Genomic DNA, 21,531 nt, shown 5'->3' with positions numbered 1-21,531 from the left:
GGGTGGCGAGTAGTCACGTGCCCTCGTAGTATATAGTTAGGGCTAGATGGTTAGTCGTGGCCTTTCCCCAGAAACATCAGCAGAGACTACCATCTCTGAGAGTCACATCAGCTGTAAGCAGCAAGTCTGTAGGGTCCCGTTCTACCGAACGCATCACGCTACTTGCTGGCACTTACAGGCTGGAACCGTGGGAGTGAGAAAGGGGTCTCCGTCCTCGCAGACGTCAAGAAGGGGGTACACCGTCAGAACCGGCAACAGCAACTCTGTCACTCGTTACCTGGGGCAACCGCCGGGAGTAGCGATTACTGTTCCTGTGTACCTCTGGGGTCTTGGACGTCTGGAGCCGGTGCCGGACCACTGTCACCTGAAATCGTCGCCGCATCTGCATCCGTTGCCTGGGGCAACCAGAGGAGCAGCAATGCCAGTGAGCTAGGGACAGTGCGTCAGGAAACTCACTCCTAACGTCGTCGCCATCGTCATTGCCAGGGGCATCGGTGTGTGACTTGTGATCTCAGCCAGTAGTGACAGTAGTGTGCCAAGGCAGGTCTGTGGCTGTCCACTACTGGCTGTCTAGAGGCAACCCATCGTGAACAACGCTGCCGTATAAGAACTGTCCAAGACTGATGAACTGTACGCTTCAGGGGGAGCGTTTGTCGTATGCAGAGTGCTAGAAGGAAAGTGGGTTTTGTTTCATTTACATTCTTTACATTTTGTGGCCTGATGATAGTCCGTGTATTTAGAGACCAATATTGCTTCTCGTATAGGTTAAGGTGACCAGAGGTCCCGCTTTAGGTTTTTGACCTCTTGTCCCGTCTGCTAATCGGGCGGGACACCCAATGTCCCGCTTTCTGGCTTTCTGGCAAGTCCATCAAATGTCCCGGTTGTCTTTAAAAATCACTTTTTTCGGCGTTCTTTGACGGTGACGACACCATCATCGGCGCGTGTCCCGCTTTCGCCCCCGAAACGTCTGGTCACCTTATATAAGTCAACCTTAATTCTCCTGTAATTATAATTTGTTTGTTGTGCAACTGTCTTGTCAGTTGTGTTTGCGCACGCGGGTGAGTGTGTCTGTACGCGTGCGGACGTATGAACGGGCGGATGACTGAGTGTGAGGGTGAAAGCGGGTGGAGCAAGAGTGACCCCTTTCCCCTCGGGTGAGTGAGGCCCATCCCTCTACAGCCGCCTTTCGTTTAATCACACTGGTGCTAAGAGACAAGGTCAGATGCGTCATCTTATTTCAAAGATAAGACATTTCAAAGATAGGTCGTCTACAAAGTAAATGAACCATTTTTTTAGAAAAGCTGCTGACCTATTTCTCTTATCAGATTTTCTTAGGATAGAAAATGCCAAGACATAGTTTTGTAGAAATTAAAGTGTGTTAAGGACAAGAGAACTACAACACAATGGGCTGACACTTGTGGATTAGACTTTAAAAAAAAAAAAATTTTCGTTTATGAGAAACTCGCACCTGCTTGGATACACAGTCATGCAGACAGCCCACAATGAAGTCATAGGCAAAGAAAGAGGCCAAGGTACAAAAGGGAGAAAGACTCAACTTGCTATGAAGAGCTGTTAACATCAACACTTTTAATGAAAACTTACAACGAATAATGCAGGTTTTTTTTTCTTTATTTCTGTTTGACCTTTCACTCTCGGGACAATAGTGATGGCGCAAGAAGGCGAGTTTCGTGTGCACAAGAAGATGGTAGTGACCCACAGTCACGATGTCGAGATGGTCGAAAACGTCAGTGAATGTAGCCAATCATCTTCTAAAATATTCAGGTTGCACACTTTCATACAGAAAATATAGTTAAATCTCTCTCCAACACAACACAGACGTTAAAGGTGACGTAAGGAAAATTTAAAACGGGAATTCCAAGATGACCGAATGAACTCGGCAACAGTCACGTGCCCCGTGTCCATGACGACAGCCCGGTCACATCGACAGTGAGACATTGTTAGGACAAGATTTCTTGATACTTGACTGTCTGTTTTCCTGTCAGCACAAATCAAGCGTGACTACGACCTTTGACTGTTATCACTGCAAGTAACTGAAACACGTTGACAGAGTTTAGGGCCGTTGTCCTACTTGTAAAACTCCAGTCAGTGTGTGACGTCAACCACCGTTGCCAGGTGAGTGATATCACTGTATGATATCACTGCTGTAGGTATTTCTTTTGGTGTTTAACTTGGTGTAGCGGTGGCAATCTCTTGACAGAGCTGAAGGTAAGCTCGTTTTAACATGTTACTTTCCTACTACAAGCTCAGCTAAGAATGTTATTTTTGCAAAAAATATACAACAAAAATATATGTAGAAACACATTCAACAGGCATTGTTAGATAATTAGATCTTATTATAAGTAATATTTTTAGTTGTTTTATAGAGAAAGTGGAGCGATACAGTAGGTCGTTGAAACATATGTGCTTTGATTGGTGACTTGCTATGCAGTGGTAGACATCCACTGATGCTGCGTTTGTGGTTGCGTAAAAAGACTCGTTACTTTTCTTTGAGGTTTGAACGTTATTTGTTGTGTAACGTTCACATTGCATCACTACTCCCTTTGCTGGTAGTTCAATGTGTGTAACTGATTAAGTGACAACATCACTACACTTCAACTATCGACTGAATAACTGCTCGCAGATGTTTATTGTCCAACTTGTGTACAATCTTATCAAGCATGTGGAAAGTAAAATGGTTTTCTTATCACTGTGTAAGTCAGAGCAGGAAGTACGGCTACTCACTGCATGCTTCTCCAGACAGTCACAAATAAATGTTGAGATTAAAGAATAGGACACAACTATCACGAGCTAACTGTATGTTTCAGACAGCTTATGAAGCAACTATCACTAGGTTAAGATACCATGGGCCGCGATGATTGATTAAGAAAAGCCAATTCGGAGTATGGAAAGTAGGTTGTGTCTGTAAATGTGTGCGATCTGAGGTAAATGTTTCTTAATGTTTCCCATTTTTAAATTAAAAAATGCTTTTACGATGTTTACTGGGAGAAGTCGTTTCAAGATCAATGAACGGCTCCACGTCCTTAAGAACATGCCAACCATGAACTAAATAATGTCGACTGTGATATAACCTAGCTATACTAAGGAAATAATTACAGAAAATAATCTTCATGCGGCTGAAGCTAAAATTGACAAAAAATATTCAAAAGTCACTCAATTTGTTTTCAATTTAAGATTAAAATCCGACATTACAGAAACCTTTAAGGTCGAAATCAGAAGTAAATGCGATGCACCAAAGATATGATGTAGTCTAAATCGCTGGATACATCAAAGAGATTATACTTTTAGCAGTGAATGTTCTAGATTTCTGACAATAGTAGAGTCTTTGAGAAAAAAAAATGCGGCCAATGCAGAAGTAAAAAAAAAGGGATCCCATGATCAGAATGAGTAAGAAGGCAGCTAATTTTGGTCACAGAATGTACAGTAATCAGAATAATTATACAATCTAGAAATAAAATGTTAAAAAGTAATCCAAAAATGGCGCAAGATCATAATCTAGCTCCAGATTGAAGTGCTTAAAGAGTTCTGTGAAAGGTTTAAATTAAAATAATTAGCATTTAATGTAAATAATGTTACGCACACATGAGTGTATATATATATATATATATTTTAGTGTGTGAAATGAAGTTACCTGAAGCTAGCGGTAAGTGGTATGAATAATACTATAATAACGTCTATAATGAGTCACCGATCATATCCACATGTGAAGAGCTGGAAATAAAATCTCTTCTCTCCTCTAGTTGGTTTAAACATTTATACATAAAAAGGATCTCAAAAGGTTTTATAAAACTTTTCATCCAGTATAAAACTGATAATAAATTAATAATCCAACAAACGCTTTAATAATGTTATGTAAAAGGTAGGTTTCTCATGTTGATTTCTTTCTAAACACCGTTATTAGTTGTGATACAGTTGAGGGCGATAACAAGTTCTACATTTATAAGATAGATGAAGGGAAGGCTATACATATTAACATTTCGAAATAATTCTTCTTATCATGTGGTTTTATCCACAAAAAGTCGGTATATCCTTTTTCTTAATTACAAAAAGTGTTTGAAAACACTCTTATTTGTATTGTAGATTAACCTTTCACTATGGCGGCAGTAGTTCAGCCACACGAAAGAAAATGTACCGTGTGCGCAAATGACTTCACCACACCAAAGATTCTGCCCTGTGGTCATCTCCTGTGTCAAGGATGTGTCATTTCCTTGATTTACTCTAAACCTGAAGCCGGGTGTCCTCTGTGTAAATGTCCTATAGTAGAGCTTAAAGGTAATTCAAGTCAAAGATCAGCTGATGTTGCCGAGGCCCTGCCTACAGACTCTGTGATGAAGGCGATAGTAGAAAGTGCTGGCGTGCTGATGGGGGATGGCATGTGCACTGTATGTGATGACGTCAGAGCTGAATACATCTGTATACAGTGTTTTGAAAAGATGTGTCCATCGTGTACTAAGATACACAAGAAGATGGTAGTGAGTCGCAGTCACAATGTGGAGAGTGTCAGCACTGTGACACCTGAACGTCTGGCTGCCAGCCGCCCTGCACTGTGTGCTGACCACGGCGACAAACATGCGGAGTTGTTTTGTGTTGATCACAACCTTGTCATCTGCCAGTCCTGTTCTAAGAAACACAGCGGGTGCATTGATGTTAAGCCTCTCGATGAAAAAATGAAGTCAGCAAAAAAGACACTAGGGTCATTGGCAGAGGAATTGGATACAGCAGAAAAAAACCTGAAGCAAGCAATATGGAATCTAAGTGTGCGCCAGCAGACAGCGGATGCCACTAAAGAGGAAAACATGGTGATGGTGGACAGTACATGTAATCGTCTTCAGAGCATGGTTGAGGACTGTCGGAAAGAAATGAAGAACCAAATCAGTCATTCTATTTCGAAATTCGAGGGGTATCTGAGTAATGTCAAGAAGGACTTCAAAAAACGTTTAGGGAAAGTGACGTCACACAAACATCTCGTGACGCGAGCCACAACGGTCAGACCGTGTCCCGAGCTGATACACGCAGCCCAGACTCTGACAGACAGGGTCAACGACATCAACCTCAGTGATGAGCTGGAAGCAGATGTTTGGGTGGACCCATCGGCAGAAATAACAAAACGCTGTGACGATGTGGTGAGACGAATAACGGCTGAGCTACAGAGCCTGAAACAGCAGCCGACTGGGTTTGAAGTAAGCAGGTCTTTTAATTTTTCTTGTACAATATGATATAATATAAACTTTTAACTTTTTTTAATGCCTCCTTCTTATAATAAGAGGGATTATACAATATACTATTCTTTTAATTGACAGCTACACAGGTCTGTATGTGGCATTTTTCTCTATCTGTGCATAATATACATATTGTAAGATGTGTCGTAGTGTATGACATGGTACAAGCATTAACAGATTCTTTTTTGGATTGTATTGTTAAATTGTGTTTAGTGATCGGTTAATCTGTCTACACTGTCTTCTTTGTTGTATCGTCTTTCGTGCTAGTTATGTTCTCACTCTACAAAATGTTCGGGGATTTCTGTAAGCACGTCACTTAATCTCAATATCTTGGTCTAATTACCAAGGTAACGTACTAGTGATCTTGTTGATTATTTTGTCGATTAACCGACACTGCTGCCTTAAGTTCCATTGACTTTGGTCAGCGATATCCAGGGTTGTCCATGGGACATACTTTTCTATCCCGTCCCATCCCGTCCCATGGCAATTTATGCCTGTCCCATCCCGTCCCATCCCACGGGATGTTTCCCATGGGATTCCCATGGTATTAACAATCCTATGGACAACACTGAAAACCACCTTTCGGCTTTTGTTCTATAATTCCTGCTACTTCACATACAATAGATGATTCAGAGGAAAGATTTAAATCCTTGATGAATGAAATAACAGTAAATTTATTTTGCAATATCAAGTATCGACTACCATGGGAAATACAAATGTGTGCTGTCCCATCCCATCCCATCCCATGGGACGTTTCCCATGGGATTCCCATTCCTATGGACAACACTGGCGATATCGTTTGAAGGATTTCACTGTCGTTGCAAACAACACTTTAGGCACATTTGAAGTTGTTGACCATGAGATGTTCACTTCTAGCGCTTTGTTAGATGATCATATGACTTAAACTGTAAAGTAGTTTTACCAAAAAATATAATAAATAGCCTAAAGGTCAGCTTTTAGCCAAAGCATTTGAGTGAAGATCCTTGTTTACCAAGTTTCTCAGATACTGATACATCTATGGCGCTAGAATTCTGTCTCAACCACTCAAGAACGTCAAGCTTAAAGTGTCCCGATTAATGGATGAAGCCGCATAAACATCAAAGCAAGGCAAGGATGCTGTAAAGACTGTAAATGTACTGGAACCTCTATACAGCAAGACATTGTTGTCTGCCATTGTGAGGAACTTGGTGCATGCAAATGTGACGGAGACATGAAAGTACGACAGTGAGAGTGTCAATACCAGAGAACCACACAAAAATGCAAATCGGTATAATTGATAGTAAGCTGACAGCAAACATCATTATTAGACGTGGAAGCATCGGCAATAGACAGCAAGAGAAGCCTGGATCCATGTCGATGACCAGATGCTGACAACTGCTGTCTGCTGTATGTAACAACAGTGCATCTAAATAACGAAATGTATTCCCTGACACACTTCTGTGTTTGCTGCTATGGACCTACATGGTTTAGCATCAAGTGTCACCCAAGAGTTACCGACGGACCAAAGCACGTTCTTTAACAAAAACAGAGTTTGTTATCATTGCACTACAGGAAAAGGGCATGACCTTTAGCGCAACGTAAAGCATACAGGGCCCATTAGAAAAATGATTTTTCTGTCGATGCTAAGAGATAAACATAAACATAAACATAATAATAACAACAACTAGACAATAACTAAAAATATTTAAAACTCAATGATTTTAATCATAAGCTTCCTTCTGCTGAGCACAAATTGACTCTTGACAGTGAAAATTGTGTGATTTGTACACCCACATCTCTTGATACAATGATACCAGTTAAAGGGATTCTAAAGGCAAAATAAAACTGCTTAGATTCGCGTAAAGAGTAGGATAAATTTGAATCTCGTCTATTTATCTGTGTGTTCATGTGGAAAACGTTGAAGGTTTTTAGTAGAATGTTGTGTTTAATAAGAGAAATGACACGGGACTCTTTTTTTGTTTGGACGAAATCTCGTTCTCTGTCACGTGACCCTATGACGTGTGGTTTCCATAGTGAGAACCATGCCTCGAGAATGTGCTGCACCCAATCGCAACGAAAACATGATAATAATAATAATAATAATAATAATAATAATAATAATAATAATAATAATAATAATAATAATAATAATAATAATAATACATGTAATAAAGAACATTATTATTATACTTTTGGTTAATATAAAAGATAATTTTTAGTTCTATAGCTGCTGTGTTTGGTTTGCTTGTAAGGTGCTTTATACGTAGGTTTTAAGAGAATTATGTCATAAGCTTGGAATACGTAAATTTGTTCATTATCATCTAAAGAACACAAATTTCATAAGTGATAATTAACTATTAATGTTTGCACATAAATATCTGTTCATTCTTTTACAAAACCAAAACCATTTATGCTTGATAGAGCGTTGTTTTATTTAATTATTATAATAAATCTCTCTCCTAATAAGTCCCCAAGTACTGTCAGGACATACAAAAAACAACAACAACAAAGAAACAAACAAAAAACGCAGACAAGCCTGGACTTTTATCTCATTTTTTGGAATGTTACTGTTACTTTTTACCTCATACACTTAGGCATGTTGCTTTATCTTAGCAGTTGTGCAGAAGAATACTAATAGAGTTTGTCGATTTGATTGCCTGTTTTAAATTTCTTCGACAATATTTGGAGAACTGTGAACTGTGGTAAGAAAAGATATGCACAATGTTGTATATTTATTGATAACTGCAGGCCCACCTGGTAGAACTGACCAAAGTCATCGGACTTCAGTGTGAAGTGTGTCTGGTAAATGTATTTAATGTAAAACTTCTGCTGATTGCTGAATGTAAACTAGTGCTTTTAGATTGTTAAGCAGTGCTTTTAGGCCCTTGGTCACCCAAGGTTTGTTGTTAGGATAAACATACACTGCTTTGATGGACTGGTGCAATCAACACTATTTTACTCCTCACTTTTACTCCTAACTGTGTGTTAAATGTCTGTATGGGTATGTGAGCAAAGACAAATTTCTGCCCTGGGTCTCCTGGGCAGACAATAAAGTCTGTTTTGATTTGATTTTGATTTTGATTTTGAAATCATAAAATGATAGCTATTGCAATTAAATTCACTTGAAGGTGCAATCGTAATGGTTACACAGGTCAGAGTAGACGAAATAGGTCAGAGAAACACGATGTACCTGGGGAAGACGGGAACCCCTCCCGCTGATCTCGTCACCAATTTTTACGAGGACGTGAAGGACTCCGTCATCATCACGACGACTTGGTTCCTGCGCAAGTATTCTACGGTGAGTTTTCATGGTTACAGCTCTGCCCGAAAATTATGGTTTAGGGTACTGGTGATTCTAAAGTAAGAAATGTACTTCTGGCAGTAGAAAATCATACCTTTAGACCTTTCAACTAATGCGAAAGTTAGACCTTAAACCTTAATCATAAGATACTGTATCGTTTTGTGAGTCAATCACTCGAGACAAAAATAACAAACTTTTCCAACATATTTTATTAGACATATTAAGCAGTTATCTCTCATTTTCTTTAGGACAAGAATAATATCGGCAAAGCTCTAAAGTCCATCAAAGTCGGCAGTTGTGTTGGAGTGATGGTAGACTCATCAAAGAGCCTCCATCTTTATGTCGATGGACAAGTCGATTTGTAATGCGCAGGTATCCATTCCGAAGAATGCTCATTGCACAGAAAAAAAAACAAAAGAAGAAAAAATAAAGTGATCAAATATATAAAACACCAGGAAAGTAAAAAAATAGACAGAAGTGTTTCTTGGTAGTTTAAGACTGGTTTGAAAGAAACAGATGGGTTTTCAGTTTTTTGCGAAACGTGGTTGGTGAGGTGATGGTGGAGAGTGACGATGGCAGAGCATTCCGCAGCTTAGGTGCCGCGTGTTTGAAGGCCCTGGCTCCAGTGCCCTTCTTGTTGGTGTCTGTCACTGCAGGGAGACAGAAGCGTGACTGGGAGCTTGAGCGCAGGCTACGCGACGGCTGGTATGGAGGAACTTATCTCTTGCAAAAGAAAAAGAGTCAAAAAAGAAAAAAAGGGAAAAGAGTCAACATTTTCTTTTCTTCAGTTTCCTAAAGACAAGGCGATACAAACGAGTGGGTCACACCCATAGAAAGGCTCGATCCCAGTACGAACAAGCTTTGGGAGCCCAGAGAGTGGGACGTGTTATGCTCCAAGCCATTTTGATTGTAGATTAGTTTGGATATCACTGATCCAACGCAAAATCTTCCCAATGACCACAGACACTTCATGTCAGAGACTGACGTCATAAGGACATTGACGTTTTAAAGAGACTAATGTCATAAGGAGACTGACGTCATAAGGACTGACGTCATAAGGAGACTGACGTCATAAGGACTGACGTCATAAGGAGACTGATGTCATAAGGAGACAAGTCTTCCATCTCGGGAAGCTATCGTGGTTACTCGGCGGAAGGACACAAAGGTCGATTTCACTGGATTTTTTCAATGTTTATAAACATCGGCAACCGACATAGTGCTAATAAGTGTAATTAAGTGAGAAACGAATAATTTATTTCTCCTGTAGTGCTCTCGTGCTCTGTAATTGTAACTAAATACAGAAGAGGAAAAAGAAGACTTTTACAACTCCCTACAAGAACTGGTTGTTCGTACTCCAAAACGAGACCTGAAGATCATAATGGGCGACATGAATGCCAAAGTTGGAAATGACAAAACAGACAAAGAACACGTAATGGGAAAGCAAGGTGTGGGCAACTGCAACGAAAATGGGGAGCTGCTCACAGACTTCTGCCTGTTCAACGACCTTGTAATTGGAGGCACAGTTTTTCCACACAAAACCATCCACAAGACCACCTGGACTTCGCCAGATGGACATACAGAAAACCAGATCGATCACATTACCATTAATCGCCAGTTTAGAAGAAGCCTGCTGGATGTCAGAGTAAAGCGAGGTGCAGATGTAGCCACAGACCACCACCTGCTTGTGGCAACCATGAAGATTAAGCTGAAGTCTTTCCACGACACATCAGACAGACCGCACCACAAATTCAATGTGAATTTCTTAGAGACCGTAAAAAGCAAAAGGAGTTCAAACTGCGAAGTTAAAAACAGATTTGCGACACTGGAAGGACTCCTGGAAGAAACAGTGGCTAACCACTGGACAGGATTACAAGAGACCTGGAAGAATGCCTGCACACATGTTCTGGGGAAAAAAGGAAAACAGCACAAGGAATGGCTGACTTTAGGGACCTGGCAAAAGATAGAGAAAAGGAAAGAGCTGAAGCAGAAGATCAACCAATGTCAGGACCAGCAGGAAAAAGAAGAGCTCAGAGCAAAATACTGGGAGATAAACAAGGAAGTGAAGAAGAGCGCAAGGGACGACAAGAGACAGTTCACACACAGGATGGCAGAAGAGGCAGAACAAGCAGTTTTGAAAAGTAACACAAAGAGACTATACGAAATTACAAGAATTCTGTCAGGAAGGAAAAACACCAATGCGTGCAGACCAATAAAGAATAAGAATGGCAGCGTCATCACCGGGGATGCGGAACAAAGATCTCGATGGGTGGAGCATTTTGATGAAATACTTAACCGACCACCACCAACAAACACTTTGGACATTCCCCCAGCTGCAGAACAGCTCCAAGTAAATACCAACCCGCCAACCAAGACAGAAATCATCGAAGCCATCAAGTCCTTGAATTCTGGCAAGGCGGCAGGCCCAGATGGCATTCCTGCAGAAGCACTCAAGGCGGACCCAACAGCCGCATCAGAGATGCTACATCCCCTGCTGAAGAAAATTTGGGAGCAGGAGCAAGTTCCAGCAGATTGGAAGCTTGGCTACCTAGTAAAGTTACCCAAAAAAGGTGACCTGACACAGTGCAGCAATTGGAGAGGGATTACGCTGTTGTCCATTCCAAGCAAGGTGTTGACCAAAATCATCCTGGAGCGACTGAAAACCGCCCTAGATAAGAGACTTCGGCAAGAACAGGTAGGCTTTCGGCAGGAAAAATCATGTACCGACCAAACCTCTACTCTGCGAATTATTATCGAACAGTCTATCGAATGGCAGTCACCACTATACATAACCTTTGTAGATTTTGAGAAGGCCTTTGACTCCATAGACAGAGAAACCATCTGGAAACTGATGCAGCACTACGGATCTCCACCAAAGTTCATTGCCATCATCCAGCAGTTGTATGAGAACTCGACATGCCGGGTGATACACAAGGGTAAGCAGACTGACCCCTTCGCAGTGATGACTGGAGTGAGGCAAGGTTGTCTGCTCTCACCGACAATCTTCCTAATCGTCATAGACTGGATCATGAGAAGAACAACCTCTAACAGCAACACGGGCGTTCAGTGGACCTTCGCCAGGCAGCTTGAGGATCTTGACTTTGCGGATGACATCAGCCTGGTGTCCCACAAGCAACAACACGCACAGACAAAGCTCACTCGGCTCGCAGAAGAAGCAGCAATGACTGGCCTGACCATCAACATCAAGAAGACGGAGGTAATGCGGGTCAACATAAAGCAAGAAGCCCCACTCCAACTACATGGAGAATGTATTACAGAGTCTGACCGTTTCACCTACCTTGGCAGCATAGTCATCAGCAAGGACGGAGGTACAGATGAAGATGTCAGAAGCCGAATAAGCAAAGCCAGGCTTGCATTCCACTCCCTAAGACCTATCTGGCACTCCAAGGCTTTGTCTCTACACACCAAGATCCGCATCTGTAATACCAATGTAAAGTCAGTCCTTCTGTATGGATCTGAGACATGGCGGGTGACAAATGCCATCACCAACAAGATACAGACATTCGTCAAGAACTGTCTGCGCCGCATCCTGAACGCCTGAGAAGATCTCCAATACAGACCTGTGGGAGAGAGCCAACCAAAACCCTGCCAGCTAAGACATCAAGAAGTGGAAGTGGGGCTGGATTGGTCACACTCTACGAAAGCCAACCGACAATATAACGCGACAAGCTCTGGGCTGGAACCCACAGGGGAGGCGCAAGGTTGGGAGACCCAGACAGACGTGGAGACGATCAGTCCACAGAGAGGCAGAGACAGCTGGCATGACATGGTCCCAACTAGAAAGGGATGCCCAGGACCGGATCCGATGGCGGCGTGTGGTTGCGGCCCTTTGCTCCACTGGGGGCGAATAGGAACGAAGAAGAAGAAGAAGATAGTTTTGAAACGTTTGACCGTCGCCAGAGCCTTATCACAAGCCTTGAGTAACCCTTTAATGTTTCTTTTCTCACTTCTAATCTTTTCTTGTAATAGCCACTGTAGAAAACCCGATAAATAGTGTTCAATTACTTTTAATTTAACAGCTCTTATAATCATATTTCTAAAAATAGCAATGATAGTAACATTAAATCTCATTGTGATAAAGCGGCCATGGCAGTAGTGCTAATGTTATGTTCTTTAAAAAAATCAGAATTGCTGGAATATTTGTTGTCTATAATATCAATATCTAATATTCCTCTTTTGAAGAACATGTCTATTTTTTTTAATATTAGGTAACAGAGGAACCAGACCTTGTGTTTCACGAAAACTGTGGGAAAAACATTCGTCTGCTGAACAGTAACACGACCGCACAGGTCGTTGAGCCTGGACGTAACTCCGACTGTTTGGTCTTTTTACGAGACGCCATGGCTGTGAACATCGTGTATGAAGTAAGTTGTGTGATAGACTTATGAGATGTGACGGTAATTACGCTAACTAAAGCATGATGAAACGATTTGGGTGAAGGTGACGGCTGCTATGGTGTCGTTGTAGCAGTAATGGTGTTGTAATGGGATAAAAAAGGGTTGAACTGTTTGTATGTTTTAAGGACCAAAATCGTAAATGTGAAACTGAATTAGAGACAGCACTTTTAAGATATAGGTCATAAACTTGACTTTTTTCAATATATTCATGAACTTAACTTTGCTCTAAGGGGAGAAACATTTACAGAAACTATACCAGTGACTTCTTTTGCTGCCCCACTGTATTTGTGTCTAAGACTTTCAGTAACTGGTGGTTTAAAGAAGGGAACTCAACTGTTTTTTATATTTATAGAGGATGAGAATGCGATGACCTTACGCAATTCTAAATATTTTTTAAACATACATACTCAGATGTCATTGTATTAGAAGTTTGTATACCACCTGCTGACTCGCCACACACACAATTGTATTGCCGTGTTCCAAGAATGTATTCTTGACCTTCTAATAACATGCTGTGAAATGTTCTTTAGTTTGGTGGGTAATTTAATTGCACAAACTGGAAGGAAAAATAAAGTTAAATCTGTAGACTACCCAATGCCAGCTTTTGACCCGTTAAATGAGAAAATAGAAAGTAGCGTGGAATGTGAACCAAGCAACTTTAGTAAGAACTCATCAGATCAGAAAGAAAATCCTTTTGGTACATTTGTCTTGCAAGTGTGCAATGAGTTTGATTTTGTGGTGTTAAATGGCCTTGTGGCAACTTTGGCAATAATTTTACATATGTCGTAAAACAGATTGTAGTGTTATTGACTATTTTCGAGTGTCAAAATGTTCTCATATTGAAACCTAAATCTTATTTCATGCCTGTGTAGTTGTTTATTTAATGGAAACAAATAATTAAATTAAATTAAATCAAATTAAACATGTTAGGTGCAAATTTTATCATAAGTTTGTGTGGAATAAGGAAAGGCTACCAGAGGTTCAAGAAGGATAAATGTCAGATGGCGTCAACGATTTCTTTAGAGCTGCTCAGGACTTAATAACCATTGATATCAATTTGATCTTGTATAAATTCAACAATGGTTTAGACTTCGCCAAACCTCGTATGAAAAGCACTATATACTCTAAAACTGACGAGTACAAAGTCTATTTTAATACTTAATGTACAAAGTGTCGAAAAGTTTATCATTGAGGCTTCAAAACGTTTGACACAACCCAGCTTGACACAGAGAGGGTAGAATACTCAGAGAAAAGGAAGGAATATGAATGTCTGTTACAAGTTTTAAAAAATATAATTATAACACATTACACAGTGTTAAGGACACTATTCATGACCCTGAGAAATTTGGGAGGAAGTTGTAGTAAATGCTGAAGAACCCTTTAAGTCCTAATTTAATTTCTCAAAAGGTGTTATACAAATGCTTCTATAATGTCTATAATTTATTGTCTGATCACACCTTTAAAAATTTAGCAATAACTGATTCACACAGCTGATGAATGAATTCACATCTAACGTAACTGACCCAAGGCTCAAAAACTAAATGATTCGAACACTGATGATTGCATGACAAATGGTTCTATAACAGATGAAGTGATTACATTGAAAATAGCATCTCTAAAATCAGATAGCCTCCGTACCTGGTGATCTTACGATTACAATTTTTTTAATGTGTATGCCACCACCTTCTACCTTTCCTTACTGCATATCTTAATTACTTGTTTGAGAAAAGGAAATTAACTGACTCATGATCAGAAATAATAATAATAATACAACCACTGCATAAGAAAGGTGCCACTTGTCTACCAGAAAACTATAGGTATATATATATATCACTATTAAATATATCTAGTACGATATACAACCACAATTTAAATAAAAGAGTTTTGTTATAGACTACACAGAACTACCTTGTAAGGGAAGAACAAACTGATTTTAGTAAAAGGGAATACCATTGATCATTAAATATATCAGGGATGCCCAACCTACGGCCCGCGGGCCATATCCGGCCCGCGACGCAGTGTCATCCGGCCCGCGAAACTTCTGCTCACAGTGCAGGAAATCGGCATGTTAGTAATAAAAAAAACCCGAAAAAAGGGAAGAAGAAGTATTTATCCCCACGTAGGGGTGTTTCCCAATCTTTTTTTCGATGGACGAACATTTCGATTCAGTGCTCCGAATTGGTGTCTCTACGATGAGGCCAGACATTCAGAAGTTGGTTTCGGGTAAACAACTTCAAATATCCTACTAATTACTAAATAATTAATGGTAAGTACAACTTGTTTCTAATAAAAAAAATGGTATCTGCTCTTTTTTTTTTGGTATTTTTGCGGTGAAGTGGCCCGTGACACGGCTGTCCGAAATGGATATGGCCCGCAGGCCGAAAAAGGTTGGGCATCACTGCAATATATGATAAGTATAATACACAAACAGTAAATGCATCATAAGGTCTATCTAGCTTTCATTGATTTCCAAAACGCTTTTGGATTTTTTGAAAGACACAAGCTTTACGGTTCATCAATGGCCTGTATCCAGTATCTAAAGCAAGGGTGCAAACTGGATCCAACTTTAGAGACGTTTTGTATGCCCTTGTGGCTTAATGCAGTGGGAATATTTTCACCACGTTATTTATATTATTTATCAAAGAACATTCTTTTGAAATTCGTCTAGTAACTACAGGTTACAGAATTATTTATCCATCTTTTTGCAGTATTATTTTTGGACAATGCAATTGGGCTCCACAATGGGTATATTTTCTGACACAGCCAATGATCTTGACCTTTGTATAAACTTATTAAATCTAAAATCTAATATTGTTGTTTTAGGAACAGTAGTGATCTGGCCCACTGACTAAAATGGTTTTATTATAGCAATGAGATGGAAATAGTAATGCATATAGATACCTTGGCATTAAAGTAACAGTCATATGAGTGTTTACACAGGCACTAGAGAACTTAGCTATAAAATCCCGCTAAGCGGAGACAGGGATATTGAAAGCATTGTATTAGCTTTCAAATCGTTCTCCTTTCTCTCTTTCAAGCTTTTTAATACCCTGATTCAATATCTCCTTTATAGTTTTGAAATGTGGGTACTTTGTGCTTATACAAACATATTTAAAAGTGTTCATACCTTTGCCTTGAAAAGCTTGTAGAGGTGTCTCTGAAGACACCGAATATAACGGTTTTTCAATGTGTCTATTTTTAAATATTTGCAAGCCAGTCCGTCCAACTGATCACAGTGATTGTCTGTGGCCATGCTTTTTGTGAAGCTTTAATTAGAGGTAACGTCTAGACCAGTGGTTCTCAAAGTGTGGTCCGCTGACCACTAGTGGTCCCCGGGCATAAGTCAGGTGGTCCGCGGCTGACAGTCGTCATATGTCAGCAAAGTGATGTTTAAAGTGATGTATTCCTTGCATTAACATTTTAATTACAAATAACGAGGTACGTAGTTTTATGTCAACTTATTACTATACTACTGTCACAGAAGGACATTTAGTTTTGAATTGTAATGAAACAAATTTGAAATTCATAGTACAGACTGATTTTTAGGCCTTGGTGGTCTGCCATATTTTTTATTTAAGTAAAGTGGTCCGCTGTCCGAAAAACTTTGAGAACCACTGGTCTAGACTTCACTGTCTTAGTGATTGCAAACGATTTCACTTAACTTGTCGAAATGATGTTTGCACAGGTCAGAATAGACTGTATAAATAAGGAAGCCAAAAGCAGTTTATACCTTGGTGTGACGAGAATCCCTCCAGCACAACTCACTGTGCCGGCGTCGTGTTATAGCCTGAAAGAATCTGCTTTTTTTTGGGATACTAATATCTGCATCAAAGGTCACAATGTAAGTTTCCATAGTTACAGTTGTGAACGAATATTGTTCTTTGGTGTGACTGAGTTCGTTAAAGAAAAAAAAAGTAATCCATTTGAACTTGTTTTTCAGAAATCTGATGATAAATTGTTTGATAAATGTCAGTGCTAGAAATCTCGATAACCTATCTTCCCCTTTACGAGATATACGTCTACAAAAATAGCCATGCACAAAATCAGATTAAACAGTCGTATACCTACACCAGCAGGGCCCGTCTTGCGCCCGCATTAGATAAAGAATGGTCCACTCCCTCAATAGTAACCTAGCTTTTTCGTCTCTTTTTTTTTACCACGGCGTCACCCGCCTTTAACAGGGCCTTCGGCAAGGTGTCATGTCACGCCACTTTAGATTTTGTCACTTGACAGTAGCAAGCAAAGCTTCCTGGAAACCTACCACACAGGTGTCTAGGCTGCGCACGAAGTCGTTTTTCTTGTTTGAGATACGAAGGAGTCTCGTCAAACACTTTATTTTATACGCTTGGATCCATCAGCGATACACATCAGAGCGGTTAAAATACAAGAAAAATACAGTTTCCGTTTTCAAATAGGAAAATATCAGATTTCCTCAATCAGTGTCTCTCTCTACTTTTCTGTCTCCCTTTATCTACTATTCACTTTCTTTTCTATCAAAATTCAAAGGTTTTTGCAGTTGTACCCTATCTTGACGAAAAGCATCCTACAGAAAGTGAATACCTACACTTTATTTACAATCTTGTCATCCACGCTGTGGAATTCATAGCTGCAGGGGAGATAAAGAAACATCAATAAGGAAAGATTTAATATTGTCCTTATTAGATGTTATGTTGAAGTAGTATAGCACTAGGGTGTGAACACTAGTATCAGAGACCGTATAAACTTAGAATTCTCGTCCTCGAGAATGTGGATGCACTTAGTGTGCACAGCGTACGTCACAACGGTCATGACATCAGTGTAAACCTGTAACACTTTCTTTACACAGAAATACCACTTTCTTTTCCTTGTAACTAATATCTCATTAGTCAATTTGTTTGGACACAGCTTCAAGTTATTAAGAGTTTCCTATCTCAGCATTCTTATAAATGATCAGTAGAAATTTTGAAAATAATGGAAGAAAATATTTGAACCGTATTTGTATTAAACAGCTTTGGTACCAATTTCTTGTGTACAATATTAGCACCAAGAAGTTTTACGTCATATTGCAAATGGACCTTGTTAATTCGGAGAACGCGGCGTGAACGATTTATTTTTAGAAGATTGGAAATCAAAATGATTATTTAGCCTACCTGTTTCTTAGGTTAATACAATTTTTAAACCTTTTGATATACTACTACCTTTGTTACCTAGCATTATTCACTCACTAAAGGAAATTGCATATTTTTTTAAACACAGTGCTAAATAAATTATATTGGGTGATGCACCATTTTGTGTTTGAACAATGTAAAAGGATCACAAATAATCCTAGCCTCAGCACAACATTCATTATGAATATCATGCCTTATCTCATTTTCTACAGGTCAAGTCTAATGTCACCAATGCTCTAGGAATTTGTGAAGTCGGGAGTCGTTTTGGACTGATGGTTGACCCATCAAACAATCTTCACTTTTATGCTGATGGAGACCACCAGGGGGTTATAGCAGATGTCCCGCTGCCCCGCTTCGTCTTCTTTGACCTTTTCAACAAAGTCATACAGGTGTGAAACATTGGTGCACCTCCGTGTGTTAGTGGAGTATTAGCTGCCTTTAAAGATTTTTGTGATAAAATTTCTTCACTACTTTCAGAAATCCTTAGAGGAAAAATAACTAAGAGTACAAAACATTGTATTATACTATCGTGGTTACTTCATCTTTGACTTAAAAGTTTTATCTAACTATGTATTTTCTTTCTATAAAGAAGTTACTAGGTTATTATGAGTAGCAGCAAGAACATTAGCTGTAACATTTATAGAAGAAGTAGTCGCCGAGGACATGTTCAGGTGATAACTTTTTTCCAGCTTAACTTTACTGTGATATATATATATAAATGTCATTATATAAAACTAAAATTACTTCACACTCACCTGTCTAGCGTCTGAAGTATTTTTATCATTGTTGTGCAGGTCACAGCCCTTCCCACTTTTAGGATGACATGAAGCATATCTAAGAATAACACAGAGAGAGACAATAACGAAACCCATAACACTTATCGACGACTACACCGACTTTACAAGTGATTTTATTAATTAACTCTACTCTGTGCTGCTGCGTGTTAAAATATTGATGTAAAGAATATAACAAAAAACAAGTAACACAAACAAATGTATTGCACTGCGCATTGCTTAACCAAAAGAGTAATTTACTATCTTGTAGCTGATCTAGAAAGTTCACATTTTCCTTACATTTATTTGTATTTACTTCTTTCTATTGTGCGGCATGCTAGAGATAGAGAGGCTATGCTACATTTACTAGACTTTATCACAAGTACCGGCATGTGAAATATCTATCTAATTATTGCTGCAAGTTGTTGTTTGTCATGTAGCCTTAGAATTGTTGATATAATTGAAAGATAATATGTATTTATTGTGTTGAAAATTACCAAGTCTTACATCTAGATTTTTGTGTTAATTTGCTTCTTTTTACTACAGAATATTTTTCTTACATTTATCTTAACAAGACTCTTGAGCCCTGGTTTATGAAAAAATATGAACAGTTTTACAAAAGTTATCCTCGTGTAGACTAGCAGACTACTTAATGAAGTACCATTTACTCTAATTGTTTTGTAAAAATGATTATTTTTCGTATGCAGATTTCCGTTTTAAAATGTTTTTGGTCCACAATACTACAGCCTTTGTTATTAAAGTAACAGGAACATACACTGCTATAAAAATTAGAAATTGTCTTAAAATACATTTAAATTAAATCCACGGAGATTCGTCCCGATTTCCACATGAAAATGACAGAATTCAATCGCTGTTTCGGTTGAATTTCCATGTCAGAACCCCATCGTGTTATACCTTTCCAGACAGCCCGGAGTCTGTTTTTTCAGTCTTTGTAAAGATCAATTCAAATATTAAATAACTAAAAGTTTAGGGATAAACAAATCTGACTGCTGATCTCGACGTCATCCAATGGGAGAATCATAAACTTCGTAACGAAAACAAAGACGCTGAGCGATTTTAATTTTAATCCCTGAAACCAGTGAAACTTTTTGTGCTTTTTCTTAAATTAAAGTATTTATTCAGTGCTGAGTGAATGAACAGTCATGTCTATAAACAATCACTTTTCATGAAATTTGTGCTTCTAGAAATATCTATTTTTGTGTGGTAGGCCAGTTTTCCAGGTCTTCAAGTATGTCAAGCATCCAGTTTTCTTCATCTTTTATTTCTCTACTTAGTTTTGCTACTTTAGCAGATAATTTTTTAGTATTCTAATATTTCTGTGAGTGTTCATTCTGATTAGATTGTAATAACAGTTTTGTTTCATTTCAGTTTATTTTACAAACAGGCAAAGGCACTAAAAGCACGCACATCTTTATTTCTGTATACTTTTTGTTACTTAAAATGATGTAGCGTGCTGCATTTTATCATCACGCTATATATAGTACAGTCTGAACAGCCAGAAGTACCGTTTGCTAAAGAAAAACTCGGTGAAACTGCTAAACATCTTTGAATCCGCTTTTCTGAAAAAACTCCACCGTACTTCCACACTTCAAACCTGTACAAAGTAATTTTAGGACTTGAAGAGTAACTTTGGTATCAAAAGAAAGGCCTAAACCTGTACATTTCCAAACTATCCACTCTGTAAAATCTCAATTTGCTGACTTATTAAGATTTATTTCATCGTGGCGGGTCAAAACCATATAAAATATTATTTATCTTCAAACTCTCATTTTCGTCTCTAATCTAGTATAACGGATCTTTTAACGATGGCCTGTAAATCAAAGTGGTCTGAGAACTGCTCTTTAATTTACACGTTATAAACAGGACCATATTACTATATAAGCACACTTTGAAATATAAATTTTAATAAAGTAGACAAAACAGCACCAAGTATGCTCTTTCGTTTCATTTCTTGATTGATTGACTGTGTTATGCGATTAAGTAGTATAAGCCTCAAATGTTTGAGTACGGCTTATCAAAATTCGGAGGATCAAAAAAGGTTTAGTTAGAATCTGTTACAGACGTGTTGGATGAGGAAGAAGATATTGTAAACATGGGAATTGGCCAACTTAACCCACGCCTAAAGAACGTCAATACTGTGAGACAATAACCCTTAAACCACCCAACGTTAGCATGCTAACTGTCGCGTGTCGCATGCTGGCTCAGCCTGTTGCGTCAATAAAGTTTGACGTAATTTGTTTTGGTGACGTTTTTTTTTTTTTTTTTTTTTTTTTGATCGGGGAGGACAGGGAGAGATGGAGAACCATCATGGAGGAAGTTTTAACTGTGTGATGATTTTCCTACCGTGGAGGAAAGTTTGACTGTGATTACCGTCGAAGAGACGGAGACTTGTTAGTGACTACCGTTGAAGGAACGGTGGTGGCTGTTGCCGCTGAGGAAGCCTGAGCATGGTTGTCACGGGGCTTCTGTTGCTGGAACGGAACTGTCTGGAGTTGTGGGTGGGGTCGGTTGGCGTCCGGTTGGGAGGCGTTTGTGGTTTTTTTTTTGTTGTTGTTTTTTGGGGGTTCGTTTTTTTTATTTTGTTTTCATTAAATATATATTTGTAGCGTCGTTTCGTGTGCGTGTTGGTTTGTTCGGCGCTGGGAGCGGCTGGATACG

The 21,531-nt window shown here is 39.2% G+C and overlaps 1 protein-coding gene across 1 annotated transcript; it reads left to right on the top strand.

Moving 5' to 3' along the window:
* The first annotated feature begins 2,091 nt into the window (after nt 1-2,091).
* Nucleotides 2,092-20,786, top strand: LOC112556296. The gene is made up of 7 exons (XM_025225149.1): nt 2,092-2,226; nt 4,099-5,198; nt 8,368-8,514; nt 12,744-12,899; nt 16,618-16,773; nt 18,292-18,468; nt 18,874-20,786. Exons 2-7 carry the CDS (start codon nt 4,113-4,115, stop codon nt 18,904-18,906), a joined length of 1,755 nt encoding a protein of 584 aa, XP_025080934.1. The 5' UTR covers nt 2,092-2,226; nt 4,099-4,112; the 3' UTR covers nt 18,907-20,786.
* The last annotated feature ends 745 nt before the right edge of the window (nt 20,787-21,531 follow it).

This window comes from Pomacea canaliculata, linkage group LG2, assembly GCF_003073045.1.
Source record: "Pomacea canaliculata isolate SZHN2017 linkage group LG2, ASM307304v1, whole genome shotgun sequence".
NCBI lineage: Eukaryota > Metazoa > Mollusca > Gastropoda > Architaenioglossa > Ampullariidae > Pomacea > Pomacea canaliculata.
The sequence above is the reverse complement of the archived record's forward strand: the minus strand, read 5'-3'. Positions and strand labels throughout refer to the sequence as shown.